The sequence below is a fragment of the Meyerozyma guilliermondii genome, genomic scaffold, assembly GCF_000149425.1.
Source record: "Meyerozyma guilliermondii ATCC 6260 scaffold_6 genomic scaffold, whole genome shotgun sequence".
Taxonomy (NCBI): Eukaryota; Fungi; Ascomycota; class Pichiomycetes; order Serinales; family Debaryomycetaceae; genus Meyerozyma; species Meyerozyma guilliermondii.
The window spans coordinates 756,920-768,634 of record NW_001809795.1 but is presented as its reverse complement, the minus strand read 5'-3'; the positions used below and the strand labels follow the sequence as shown (position 1 = coordinate 768,634).

General features: G+C 48.7%; 11 protein-coding genes across 11 annotated transcripts; 2 read left to right on the top strand and 9 right to left on the bottom strand. All coding sequences in view use genetic code 12, as the record gives it.

Annotated features, from left to right (window-relative positions):
- Positions 1-4: 4 nt before the first annotated feature.
- On the bottom strand, positions 5-1,663 carry PGUG_05034 (uncharacterized protein; the record flags this gene model as incomplete). Its single annotated transcript, XM_001483029.1, has 1 exon — positions 5-1,663. The coding sequence occupies one exon, from the start codon at positions 1,661-1,663 to the stop codon at positions 5-7; it is 1,659 nt and encodes a 552-aa protein (XP_001483079.2).
- Positions 1,664-1,736: 73 nt separating this feature from the next.
- On the bottom strand, positions 1,737-2,861 carry HOG1 (mitogen-activated protein kinase; the record flags this gene model as incomplete). The annotated part of the gene is made up of 1 exon (XM_001483028.1): positions 1,737-2,861. One exon carries the CDS (start codon positions 2,859-2,861, stop codon positions 1,737-1,739), a length of 1,125 nt encoding a protein of 374 aa, XP_001483078.1.
- Positions 2,862-3,104: 243 nt separating this feature from the next.
- Positions 3,105-4,751, bottom strand: CDC20 (ubiquitin-protein transferase activating protein; the record flags this gene model as incomplete). Its single annotated transcript, XM_001483027.1, has 1 exon — positions 3,105-4,751. The coding sequence occupies one exon, from the start codon at positions 4,749-4,751 to the stop codon at positions 3,105-3,107; it is 1,647 nt and encodes a 548-aa protein (XP_001483077.2).
- A 347-nt stretch (positions 4,752-5,098) lies between these two features.
- Positions 5,099-5,788, top strand: VPS20 (ESCRT-III subunit protein; the record flags this gene model as incomplete). Its single annotated transcript, XM_001483026.1, has 1 exon — positions 5,099-5,788. One exon carries the CDS (start codon positions 5,099-5,101, stop codon positions 5,786-5,788), a length of 690 nt encoding a protein of 229 aa, XP_001483076.2.
- Positions 5,789-5,843: 55 nt separating this feature from the next.
- On the bottom strand, positions 5,844-6,869 carry HEM2 (porphobilinogen synthase; the record flags this gene model as incomplete). Its single annotated transcript, XM_001483025.1, has 1 exon — positions 5,844-6,869. One exon carries the CDS (start codon positions 6,867-6,869, stop codon positions 5,844-5,846), a length of 1,026 nt encoding a protein of 341 aa, XP_001483075.2.
- A 103-nt stretch (positions 6,870-6,972) lies between these two features.
- Positions 6,973-7,893, bottom strand: PGUG_05029 (uncharacterized protein; the record flags this gene model as incomplete). Its single annotated transcript, XM_001483024.1, has 1 exon — positions 6,973-7,893. The coding sequence occupies one exon, from the start codon at positions 7,891-7,893 to the stop codon at positions 6,973-6,975; it is 921 nt and encodes a 306-aa protein (XP_001483074.2).
- A 235-nt stretch (positions 7,894-8,128) lies between these two features.
- NSP1 (FG-nucleoporin) lies at positions 8,129-8,731 on the bottom strand (the record flags this gene model as incomplete). The annotated part of the gene is made up of 1 exon (XM_001483023.1): positions 8,129-8,731. The coding sequence occupies one exon, from the start codon at positions 8,729-8,731 to the stop codon at positions 8,129-8,131; it is 603 nt and encodes a 200-aa protein (XP_001483073.2).
- A 157-nt stretch (positions 8,732-8,888) lies between these two features.
- PGUG_05027 (uncharacterized protein) lies at positions 8,889-9,782 on the top strand (the record flags this gene model as incomplete). The annotated part of the gene is made up of 1 exon (XM_001483022.1): positions 8,889-9,782. One exon carries the CDS (start codon positions 8,889-8,891, stop codon positions 9,780-9,782), a length of 894 nt encoding a protein of 297 aa, XP_001483072.2.
- PGUG_05026 (uncharacterized protein) lies at positions 9,268-9,924 on the bottom strand (the record flags this gene model as incomplete). Its single annotated transcript, XM_001483021.1, has 1 exon — positions 9,268-9,924. One exon carries the CDS (start codon positions 9,922-9,924, stop codon positions 9,268-9,270), a length of 657 nt encoding a protein of 218 aa, XP_001483071.2.
- Positions 9,925-10,259: 335 nt separating this feature from the next.
- PGUG_05025 (uncharacterized protein) lies at positions 10,260-10,700 on the bottom strand (the record flags this gene model as incomplete). Its single annotated transcript, XM_001483020.1, has 1 exon — positions 10,260-10,700. The coding sequence occupies one exon, from the start codon at positions 10,698-10,700 to the stop codon at positions 10,260-10,262; it is 441 nt and encodes a 146-aa protein (XP_001483070.2).
- Positions 10,701-10,828: 128 nt separating this feature from the next.
- On the bottom strand, positions 10,829-11,692 carry GPM1 (phosphoglycerate mutase; the record flags this gene model as incomplete). The annotated part of the gene is made up of 1 exon (XM_001483019.1): positions 10,829-11,692. The coding sequence occupies one exon, from the start codon at positions 11,690-11,692 to the stop codon at positions 10,829-10,831; it is 864 nt and encodes a 287-aa protein (XP_001483069.1).
- Between the last annotated feature and the right edge of the window lie 23 nt (positions 11,693-11,715).

The window sequence follows — 11,715 nt, the reverse complement described above, 5'->3', positions numbered from 1 at the left end:
TTCGCTATATACCGGCCACTACTACTATCGGGAGTCGAAACGTGGTTTCGTTACCTTCGGCTCCATACTTGTACACATCGTAACCTTCACTATCCTTGACTTCCACGTCAAGCTCAAATATGTTGAATTTGAAAACGACGAAATATTTCAAGTCCATAAAATTGGAGCTCTGAAATTGCTGGCACAAGTGAGTTGGAATGTATATCTGACCACTCACTTCTGAGGACCCATTTTGAAACGCGGCAGCGAGGGTATTACCTTTTACTGGTGGAGATACACGATACACGTTGGTAACGTCTTTTTCTCCAGTGTGGAACACTTCGTGAGCTTCAAGATGCGCCACGAAACCGGCGATTCTGGTGGTGGAAACCGGCTCCAATTCCAATATAAACCCCAAGCTGTCGCCCACTTGGTAGTATGGCTTGCTGAAATGGACGGTACAAAGCGCTTGTGCATTGACCCGTATCTGATAGCTCGTTTTATGATGCACGGGAATTTGAGGTATAATGTTTTTGTCGCCATTCGACGGGTCATGGAAGCTCTTCTTGCGTTCGCCAGTCGACATTCGAGGCATATTGTACAAATCAGAGTCGATAAGTCGATGGAGATCTTCCAAAAATGCCTCCTTGGTTTCCCCAGAAGGTTCCGGAGTCTTGCCTCGTGTCTTCGAGACGTCTTCATTTATTAACTCAATGGCCCAGTCTTTGTTCACTTCCGTCTGCTTGAGAAAATTGGGCTGGTACCATCGTTCGTCACCAGGTTTTCTAGGAACTTTGATGTGGAGTGGAAAATAAACGGCCTTTTCTTGTTCGTGAGAAGGTCCAGTTTGAAACCCAACGATCATGGTGTATCGTATACTGACCCATCCTTGGTCGCATGCTGGACCTGTCAGCATGAAATTGTACGAAGGTGGACCTTTGGGGCTGGGGAAAGCTATATGGAAAGTTTTTGTCTCGCTTGGCTTCATCACCAAGTTTGTGAAAAGTATCGACTGAGATGTGGTATAAAAGGGAACTATGGCATCCACCAATTCCGAGCCTGGAATGAAGTTTTCGTCGTCTTGAGTGCCATCAGGGGTAGGAAAGGAATTGAAAGTGCAAATGAGATCCTGGAGAAGATGTCTGTTACTGCGATTGATCGTTTTGGAACCGTCCAGGGGAAGATCGTTGATACCTGCGATCCGTCCTCCTATGACCAATTTCGGTTGGCGAACAAACGGCACCTTGGCGATCTGTTCATGTGGATCCAGGTCCTCGTCTGGGCCCTTGCCGTTGTCCAGATAATGATGTGAGTAGTCCTTATTATGCCACCACGATGAATGTTTGGAAAATGCATCCATTGGATTCGAAGCAGCGTCGGCATCGAATTGATAATTCAACGTCACATAGCCGGCCAATTGGATGTACCCGAGAAGCAAGTTCAAAGGTTCTTTGGCGCTGCCATTGAGCATCTGTTCGGTTGTTGCGTCTACTTGAGATGTGTCATTTTGGGTTTGTTGGTTGATGGTAATTTCATTTTTCAGAGTATTGTGGAAGCTAATAAGACACTCTGTGGTTTCCTCCAGCTCCTTGAGTACAGAAGAGGATATGCAAAGCTCCTTGGATACGTGCTTGTAATACTGAGGCGGCACGTATTGTCGATATACCGCCAGCCTGTGCAACATTTAGTTTTCAATCGCGCAGCTGCGAAATTTACTGGCAATATAAATATCCAGTATATTGTCTACACTCTATGGTCTACTTGATGGGTGCCTGAATTCCCTCCTGTTGGATCTGGGCAAGCTGCTCCTCCTGTGGCACATTGTCACCAATTGCGGTGATCTGGTGGAAATCCAAAATTTCACTGTACATCATCACTCTCCATGTATCGACCGGCAAATCGGCATCGTTAAAACTCCAGTCAAACTTGACCTCACATACTGGCTCATCAGATGGTTCATGATATGGCTCCATATATGGATGTGTAAGAGCGTCAGCTGCACTGATACGCTTCTTGGGGTCGAAAATCAACATTCTTGCAAGCATATCGATGGCTTCTGGCTCCACATGGGTGCACTGGGCAAACCGTTCGGAGAATGGAATAGGGTCGCGATGAGGCAACGATTGCACGAAACGCAACGTGTTTTCAGAGCAAATTGTGTCGATGACATCGGCTGGAGGAGAACCCAAGAGCTCGGTGATGATGGAAAATTGATGAACGTGATCCTTTCCGGGGAAGAGTGGCTTGCCCTCGATCATTTCTGCCAAGATACATCCCACCGACCACAAGTCCACCTCGGTGTCGTATTTTTGCCATGTCAACATGATTTCAGGAGCACGGTAGTACCTGGTGGAAACGTAGCCTGTCATTTGAGGATCCTGGATTCGGGCCAAGCCAAAGTCACAGATCTTCAAATCACAATTCTCGTTGATCAAAATGTTGGACGGCTTCAAGTCACGATGAATCACGCCGGCTGAGTGGACGTACTTCAATCCACGCAACATCTGGTATGTGAAATATTGGATAAATTGTTTCTCCAACGGACGCGACGTTAAGAGCCGGTGTAAATCTGTACCTTGGAGCTCGGTCACAAAGTATATATCCTCCAACGGAGAGAGGAAAATGTCATCCAAAGTGATGAGGTTTTCGTGGCGCAAATGCTTGAGCAATTTAAGCTCACGATAGGTTCTCTTTGCGAGAACAGAGGTGGAAAACGGCTTCATGATCTTTTTCACCGCCACGTTTTGACCGGTGAGCTTGTCTACGGCCGAACACACAAGTCCAAACGCCCCCATACCCACAGGATTGAGGTCGGTATACCGGTTTGTGATTTCGAAAACCGTGCCAAAGATTTGGGTTCTGGTAAATTCGCCGTCTGACATGTTGTAAAAGACGAGGGTATATGACCTGTCACTATGCTACCACTTTTTAAAGTCGGAAAACTCTCTTCCTGCTTCAAATAAAAACGAGTGGTGTATTTTATCCGCCCGGGATTTTGTTTTTGTCTACTATTGCTGACCGTCTCCCTTGTCGAGTTTTGAAAAACCGCTACCGCAGTACATCCGCACACCCATACTGGAGGGGACCCTTCTCTACAAACGGTGTGGTTCATCAAATGCAATTCTCTATCTAATGTTCATCAACTTTTTCATCCGTTTCGTGTCGGAGGTCTCGTCATGTGGCACTGAGTCTCGTTTTTTGTTGGCGTCGAAAAGCGACCAAAATTTGAGATTCTCGTCGCCGCTCACGGTTGCTAATGTCAGGTAGTCGGGACTAATGCAGCCGCTCAAGATGCGGGTGTCATGGGCAGACACTATTTCTCCGGTTTTCTGGAGAGTTGGGTAATTAAAGAGCGAGATGTTGTTGGTGGGGAACCCGTGAGTAGCCACGATTTCCATGCCGGTACCAGCAGCATAACCCCAATTGAGGGACGAAATCTGTGACTCGGTTTCGATGGTATTTATCCGGGCTCCGGTGGAGGTGTTCCAAAAATGGATGGTTTTATCCGATGACCCGCCGCCGGTTGCAAGCAACGACTGTTGGTACGGGCACCATGAAAGTGCTTTGACGGCTGCGCGATGGTTGGATTTGGAGAATATCGGGGTGGTTTGGCTGCTTGAGTATGTCTTGCGGGCGTCCCAAATACACACCAAGTTGTCGTTTCCGCCGGAGGAAAACTGGCCGCCGTCGCCTCGGTATTCGATGCCGCAAACCTCGGCGGTATGGGTAGCCAATGTGGAAACGGCGTGGCGTGCCATACGGACATCGGAGTGGTATATGGACCCAGTCCGCGACCCGGCGGTGAGAATATGGGCGCTCCAAGCCTGGGCTGCCACCCGGGTTCCGTGGCCGTTGTCGATGGTTCGGAGTTTCTGGTTGGACGAAATGTCCCAGATTTCCACCGTGCCGTTGTCGCGGCCCACAGAAACATAGGACCCGTCTTGCGCCCACCGCAACGATGTCACCATGGCCCGAGACTCGCACAAGAGCCCCACCAGGCCGGTGGAAGCGTTCCACACATAGACGGCGTCTTCGAGGCCAATGGCCAACAAATTGGTCAGCGACCATGCTAAGAGATTGAGGTAGAAATCGTCCACCAACCCGGGAGCGTCCAATACTCGTTCTGGTGCCGAAGGAATGTTTTTGGCTCGGGCAGACGCTGCACCTGGTGCGAGATGGGTGCGGGTTCGGTTGACGTTGATCCCGGCGAATAAATCGGCGGGTTTTTTGCGTTCTGGCGGCACCGGCTGGAACTGGAGAATACGAGCATTCACTTCTAATCCACACGCCTCGGCAATATGCTGCTGGTAAATCTTGGACGACTGGGCCCGAATATGGGTTTGCGGCGAAGCATTGGGATGCGGCATGGTGTCTGTGGTGGTGATTTTGCCGCTGGTGGTGTGGCGAGACGGGATGAACCGGTCGGAGCTCTCACCACTGCCCTGGCTCATCAGCGAATTCGACCGGCGGAGCATCTTGCGAGGCGATGTGGTTCGGATCCCCAACGTCAGATGTGCTCGCAGCGGCCCGGAAACCGACTGCAACGGGGGCAATGCTGGACGACTGAATGTGCGTCGCTTGGGCAGCGTTTTTGTGCTTTCCTTGGAACTGGGAGCCCGTTTATGAGCCACATTGGGACTCATGGTTTGAAGATATGCTCGATTTCCAGCTTCATTAGCCGCAAAATCTCCCGAAGATGACAGTGGAGGACACATAACTCCAGCGGCAGGTACCGACATCATAGTCCGAGTCTCTTTTGTCGGCAGAGACATTCTATAACCGTTGCGCTCTGAACCGTAAATGAGACCTTTGATTTGTAACGTCGTCGTTAATTGGCAATGTTTATGTTTGTCCCAATGCGGTAACACAGATGGAACAATCAAGCGAGCGATGCGAATGCATATAGTGGTAACTGCTTCGACTGTTTCAAACTGCTTCGACCTGGTTTCGTGATACAATCTTTGAAGATGGAGTGACTAGCAATGTCTTCGCCTTACAATGTCTTGACTGTCTTAACTGTCTTGGTCTTCAGATCCTTACTTCTGACATTGGTTTCTTGATTGTCGTTATCGCTTACGTAAGCGATCCATATCTCACTCCTGCCGGCACTTGCTCTACAATGGGACAATCGCCGTCGACGCCAAAGATCACGGCTCAGGATCGCGCCATATACCAGCTCAAACAGCAGCGCGACAAGCTCAAACAGTACCAGCGAAAATTGGACCATGTCATTGCTCGCCAGACCGAACTAGCACGAGAGGCACTTAAGCGCAACCAGCCTGAACGAGCCAAAGTTTACTTACGATCCAAGAAACAGCAAGAGTCCACCATTGCCAAGACTTATGAACAGCTTGGGAACCTTGAGCATCTTATCGGGACCATAGAGTTCAAGCTTATAGAGAAAGATGTGGTGCAGGGGTTGACGATTGGCAGTGATGTGTTGAAGCGATTGAATTCGGAAATGAGTGTGGAGCGGATCGATAAGCTTTTGGACACCGTAGATGAGGAAAACATGAAGGCGGCGGAGATCCTGGACATGTTGGGAATGACGGGACTTTCGCTTTCGAATGGAGAGGAGAATGAGGTTGACGAAGAATTGCGTAGATTGGAAGCCGAGGCCGGTATTGCCAAGGAGAAGCCACAAGAGGCACAAAAGGAACAAGAAGCACCTAAATTGCCCGAGGTTCCAAGCGACGAAATCAAAGAGCATCCCAAGCTTCCAGATGCCCCCACGCAGCCGGTGCAAGAAACGGAAGCTAAGGAAGACAAAGAAGAAAACACTGCACTTGCCGCATGGACACTCTACTGAAGCTAGACTCTCCTAATTCCGCATACTATTTATTCATTGCTATTTACAAATGCTATCAAACCTCCAACCACTCCAAGAACTCTGGAGTGAAGTAACTGATGATGAGCCGGGCACCAGCACGGAGCAAACCGTTGTGGCTTTCAAACGCAATTTGCTTGAGGTCCACCACCCCCTTCTCTGCCGCGGCATGCAACATGGCGTACTCTCCGGACACATGGTAGGCGCAAATGGGGTAATCTTTGCACAATCTGGCTGCATCGCTGAGAATATCAAGGTAAAAAGTCGAAGGTTTAACAATGACGGCATCTGCTCCTTCCAGAATGTCTCTTGTCAATGCTCTTCTAGCCAACCCAGACCCGGTTGGAGGAAGCTGGTAGCATTTTCTGTCGCCATGGCTGGGTGCAGAGCCAGCAGCGTCTCTGAAAGGACCGTATAATCCACCACTGAACTTGGCGGAATATGCCATAAGCAAGCATTTGTGAGCAAGTCCAGCCTCAATTAAGCCTAGCTTGATGTCACGGACTCGTCCGTCTACCATGTCTGAAGGAGCCACCGAGTTGGCACCGGCTTTGGCATAATTAACAGCGACGGCTCCAAGACGAAGCGACGATTTTTCACGATTCAAGCTTCCGTCTTCGTTCAAAACTCCACAGTGACCGTGATCAGTGTACTCGCATAAGCACACATCACACATGATGAACAAGTCTGGGAAGTTTTGACGTAACAACTTGATTCCTGCGATGACTGGGCCCTCTGGGTCGTCGGCAGCGGTGCCCAACTCGTCCTTAACTCCCTCTTTCAAAGGCACTCCGAAGAGTATCACGGCCCTAAGGCCCTTCTGGACCAAGCTGTCCACATACGGAACCAACTTGTTGAGGCCTCTGCGTTTTATATTGGGAAGACTGGCGATATCCAGTTCTTCATTTTCGTCGTCCAGAATGAAAAGTGGGAATATGAACATGTTTTTCGTCAACTGCCGCTCACTCTGCCACTCTCGAGAGAGCGGGTGGTTGTAACCGCCTTGGAGAACCGACGAGATGTTGGTGCCGGTGGGCGCTAGAAACTCTGCTTGGTGCACCATATGATAGCGACGAATCGTTGAGATTTCAAAGCTGGGGTACGAGCTGGATGCAGGATCGATCCTATCTACTACAAGAATTATTCATTTACAACAGAAACACTACCTAGTCCTTCTTCTCCTGTTTCTCCTGTTGCTCCTGCTTGCCATAGTACCACACCTGGCCCGCCAACACCAGGTTCAAAACCAAAGACAGCCCGTATCCTGCCAACAAAACCTTGTCACGGCCAAGCTTGTCAAAGTCCTGGACGGTGGTGAACACCCTGATCAACGAGCCGATCAAGTTGGCGCCGACTGTGATCTCCGACAAGTGTGAGGCACGCTGGAGACGGTGGTTTTGGCGGATTTGCGGCAATTTCGACACGATGGAAATCGGAATACTGGCTATTTGCAAAGTGGAAATCAACCGTTCGGGTGCCAATTTGGTCAAGAACACAATTGAGCCTGCAATTACAGCCGCTGGGCGCACTAGCTCTTGCAAAGCTTGGCGAATCTTGATGTCGTCTTCGCCGGGACCAGCCGCTCCAAGACGACTCCGAGCATTGTAATAGTCGATAAGAAGGATAATTGCAATGTTCTGGACCCCCACAAAGAGAGACTCGCCGTAATTGCGGAACGGGTTGTTATTTTGGCTGTTGTAAGCAACATGGATCCAGTTGCTAAGTGTCTCCAAACTAATACCTTCGAGACTCAATCCCTGAGCCACCTGGATCCGGTTCAGTAACAATTCCGGCTTCACGATCTTCTTGATTTGGGGCACCTTAATTACCGAAGACACACCAACAATAAGCAGACCCAAAACCGCAGACAAAATCTTGGCCAACCCAATGATTTTAAGTTGTCCATAAGCGATCTGCAAAATCATCATTTTGGACACATTGGGATTGAAAAGAAGCTTTATGATGTCTAGTATTCCGGGCGTTTTCATGGTGTATAAATTGTGGGATTGAGACGGAACCACCAGATATAAACGTTTTAGGTCTCCACCTTTTTGGGCGCGAAATGCATGTGCTGCGAACCGCGGCATCCCCACCAATACTGCAGAATGCACAAATATTTCACTGGTAGTTGTTGTTACTTCTGACTTGATATATTAGTAGCTTGTCGATTACTTCTGAACTTTGCTCTTCATGTTACGTCCAATCTGAAATTTGTCATTTACTTTGAATTTGCACTTTTTGCAATTTGCTCTACTTCTGTGCTTCTACCTGGTTCGTCATTCCTATCCATACCTCTTCTAGCTCTGCTCTCCTATTTCTGCTCTAGCCCTGGGTCTTTCCCAACTTTTCTCGCAACATCTCCTCGGACTTTTCAACGTATTTCAAGTTTTCAAGATGAAGATTGAGAAGTTGCACGATGCCTTCAATGGTGTCGTTGCTCGTTCTTCCCTTGGTAACCGCTCCCAATTCATTGAGTGAGTTCTTGTTGAACACATCGCTGACTCCGTTGATTTCGTTGACTAGCGCTCCAAGATTCAGGCCCAAACTGTCCAATTTTTCATCCAACAATTCGGCATTGTGGTATGCTTTTTCTCGAAGCTTGTCAGTAGCAGTTAATTCACCAGCTGGTCCGCCCATTCTTCCCTCTCCACTCAATTCAATGTTGTTAAGAAGAATATCGGCTTGGGCTTCGTAGTTGTCAAGCAACTTTTCAAGCTCGTCTTGCTGGCTCTCCACATACACAAGATTCTGGTCTATGCGAGATTGCAACCCTTCAGCCTCGATAGTGTCGTTATAAAGCGACAAAATTTCGTCGCCGCTGCTCACCAACTGCTGGTCCCACTCCTTGACTTTGGTGGTGTATGTATCGAACATTTTGGTGGTGGACGTTAACTGCTTGGACCATTTTGCCAAAAGGTCGTCCATCGTTTTGTTGTCAATGGACTCGGCAATAGGTTGTACTTGGGTTGGCTTGAGGGTGACACTGCTTGTGGTGGTGGCTGTAGCATCTTTGGTCTTTTGATCTTCTTTCTTTTCCTCGGGTTTGGAGCCGTCTTTGTTCTCCGCTGGCTTGCCAAATGATATGCCTGTGGATGGGGTGTCTTTCTTCTCCGCTGGTTTGCCGAAAGAAAAGCCACCGGAGGTCTCCTTTTTCTCTTCTGGCTTACCAAAAGAAAGCCCTGACGATGGTGGTTTGCTCTCAGCGGGTTTACCGAACGATAATCCTGCCGATGGCTCTTTCTTCTCTTCAGGTTTGCCAAAAGAAAAGCCCCCTGTAGAGGTGGCTCCCTCCTTCTTTTCTGCTGGCTTTCCAAAGGAGAAGCCCGACAGCGTATCTTTTTTCTCTTCTGGTTTACTCAAGGAAAATCCTGTCAGGGGAGTATCCTTCTTCTCTGTAGTACCAAAAGAAAATCCAGATGAGCCTTCCTTCTTTTCCGCTGGTTTACTCAAGGAAAATCCTGTCAGAGGAGTATCCTTCTTCTCTGTTGTACCCAAAGAAAATCCAGATGAGCCTTCCTTCTTTTCCGCTGGTTTTCCAAACGACAATCCAGAGGAAGTTGTGGTGTCTTTCTTTTCTTCTGGCTTGCCGAATGAGAATCCAGGTGAAGCGTCTTTCTTTTCCGCTGGCTTACCAAAGGAAAAGGCCGAACTTGATGCGGTGTCTTTCTTTTCGTCGGTTTTCCCAAATGTAAATCCTGATGCTTCCTTCTTCTCTTCTGGTTTTTGGAACGAAAATCCCGAGCTGGCAGTGCTCTCCTTCTTTTCTTCTGGTTTGCTGAAGGAGGAACCAGGAGTAGCATCTTTTTTGTCAGTGGTACTTCCAAAAGAAACAGCAGGTGTATCTTTCTTTTCGTTTTGTTGGCCAAAAGAGAGTCCAGAAGCAGGTGAGCTCTTGTTCTCTTCGGGCTTTGAGAAAGAGAAGTTTGGTTTGGGGCTCTCCTTCTTGTCTGTATTGCCGAACGACAATCCTGGCTGAGTTGAATTTGTGCTTGTCTTGTCATCGGGCTTGGCAAACAAGCTGGATTGACCTGAAGATCCAAAAGGTGCTGAGGACGTAGCAGATGCGTCCTTGTTGGCTCCAAAGGAGAAAGGTTTGCTGGCGGTCCCGGATCCAGCATTCGAACCGAAACCAGTATTTGAACCAAAGGTTCCTAAACCTCCGGTTCCTGATGATCCAGTTCCTGAACCTCCAGGATTCGACGTGCCTGGTGCTGCTGCGTTGTTCAGACCAAAAAGTGAGCCTTTATTCTGCGACAGAGGGGCGCCGAACGAGAAGCCAGATCCAGTACCACCAGCACCAGAAGTTCCAGAAGTTCCAGAATTGCCAGATCCAGACCCAAAAATTCCTCCCAGTGCACTGCTAGTCCCAGCTGGTTGCGCCGTAGAGCCTCCTACATTCGTAGCTTGTGAATTGTTGTTTCCAAATAACCCCGATGATGGAGTAGTCGAAGCATTAGTGGATCCAAACGCATTTCCACCGCCCGTGCTCCCAGATCCGAACCCCCCCCTGGTTCGATCCGAAACCAGAACCGCCGAAGAGACCACCAGAAGTATTTGTAGTCGTATTATTGTTGGTGTTTGAGTTGTTTGTGTTGTTGGATTGATTATTGGAAGTTGCTGACGACCCAAAAGCAAAAGCAGGTTTCAGATTCTGGTTCAGCAGCGTAAACTGAAACGGAGACGCTCCTCCTGTGCCCAGATTGGTGCCATTGTTGCCTCCAAATGCAGACATGATGAGAAGAGTTGTGGATATTTTTGAAGAAATTCGGTGATGTGGACTGCACAGGGCGGTGCGCGAACTGCCAGATGAAGCTGCTATATGGTACTCTTCAGTGAGAATGGCTGTTAAGTCATTGCCATTGAGATTAGATATTGGGTGAGTTTCATTGAGCATTGAGAGCTGAGAGCATTGAGATCATTGATCATTGAGATGTTGAGATCATTGACAGAAAGCCAAGCGATTAAATACTACAGTTCTACGCATTGAAAGTCTCCATTGGCTCATTCGCCATCATCTTGTATTCACTTCTTTTGTCCCTGGGCAGCAACAGCGGCAGCACCGGCCTCAGCAGCTTCGGGGTCCAAGTAGTAAGCTGGCTTGGTTGGCTTCAACTCGGCGTCCAACTCGTAAACCAAAGGAATACCGGTAGGGATATTCAAACCGGCAATTTCTTCGTCAGAAATCTTGTCCAAGTGCTTGACCAAAGCACGCAACGAGTTACCGTGGGCCACCACCAAAACCACCTTGTCGTCCAACAAATCACGCGAGAGTTCGTCTTGCCAGTAGGGCAACAATCTGTCAATAACCAACTTCAACGACTCGGTTTTTGGCAAAGCAGCGGGGTCAATTTCTTTGTAACGGATATCCCCGGCCTGGGAAAACTCAGAAGAGTCCTCAATGGTTGGAGGAGGAATGTCAAACGATCTTCTCCATGTCTGGAACTTTTCCTTTCCGTATTGTTCCAAAGTGGCGGCCTTATCCTTGCCCTGCAAAGCACCATAATGTCTCTCGTTCAATCTCCACGATCTCTTGACGGGAATGTACAATTGGTCGGCAGCTTCCAAAGCAATGTTGGCAGTTTGGATGGCTCTGGACAACTTGGAAGTGTACAAAACATCAGCCACCAAGCCCTTTTCTTTGATCAATTCTCCTGCTCTAGCAGCCTCCTTTCTGCCCACGTCGGACAACTTACAGTCTACCCATCCTGTGAACAAGTTTTTCTCGTTCCACTCGGATTGGCCGTGTCTAATCAAAATCAATTTTGGCATTTTGGCGATCGGGGCGCGGCCGCACGGCTTATATACGGACCGCCGGGTGTGTGGGTGTGTGGATGCACTCGGGTGTACGGACTCCGGCTGCAAATGGTGGCTAAGTGGTGGAACCATGTGACGGAGTGGTGTGATTGTGG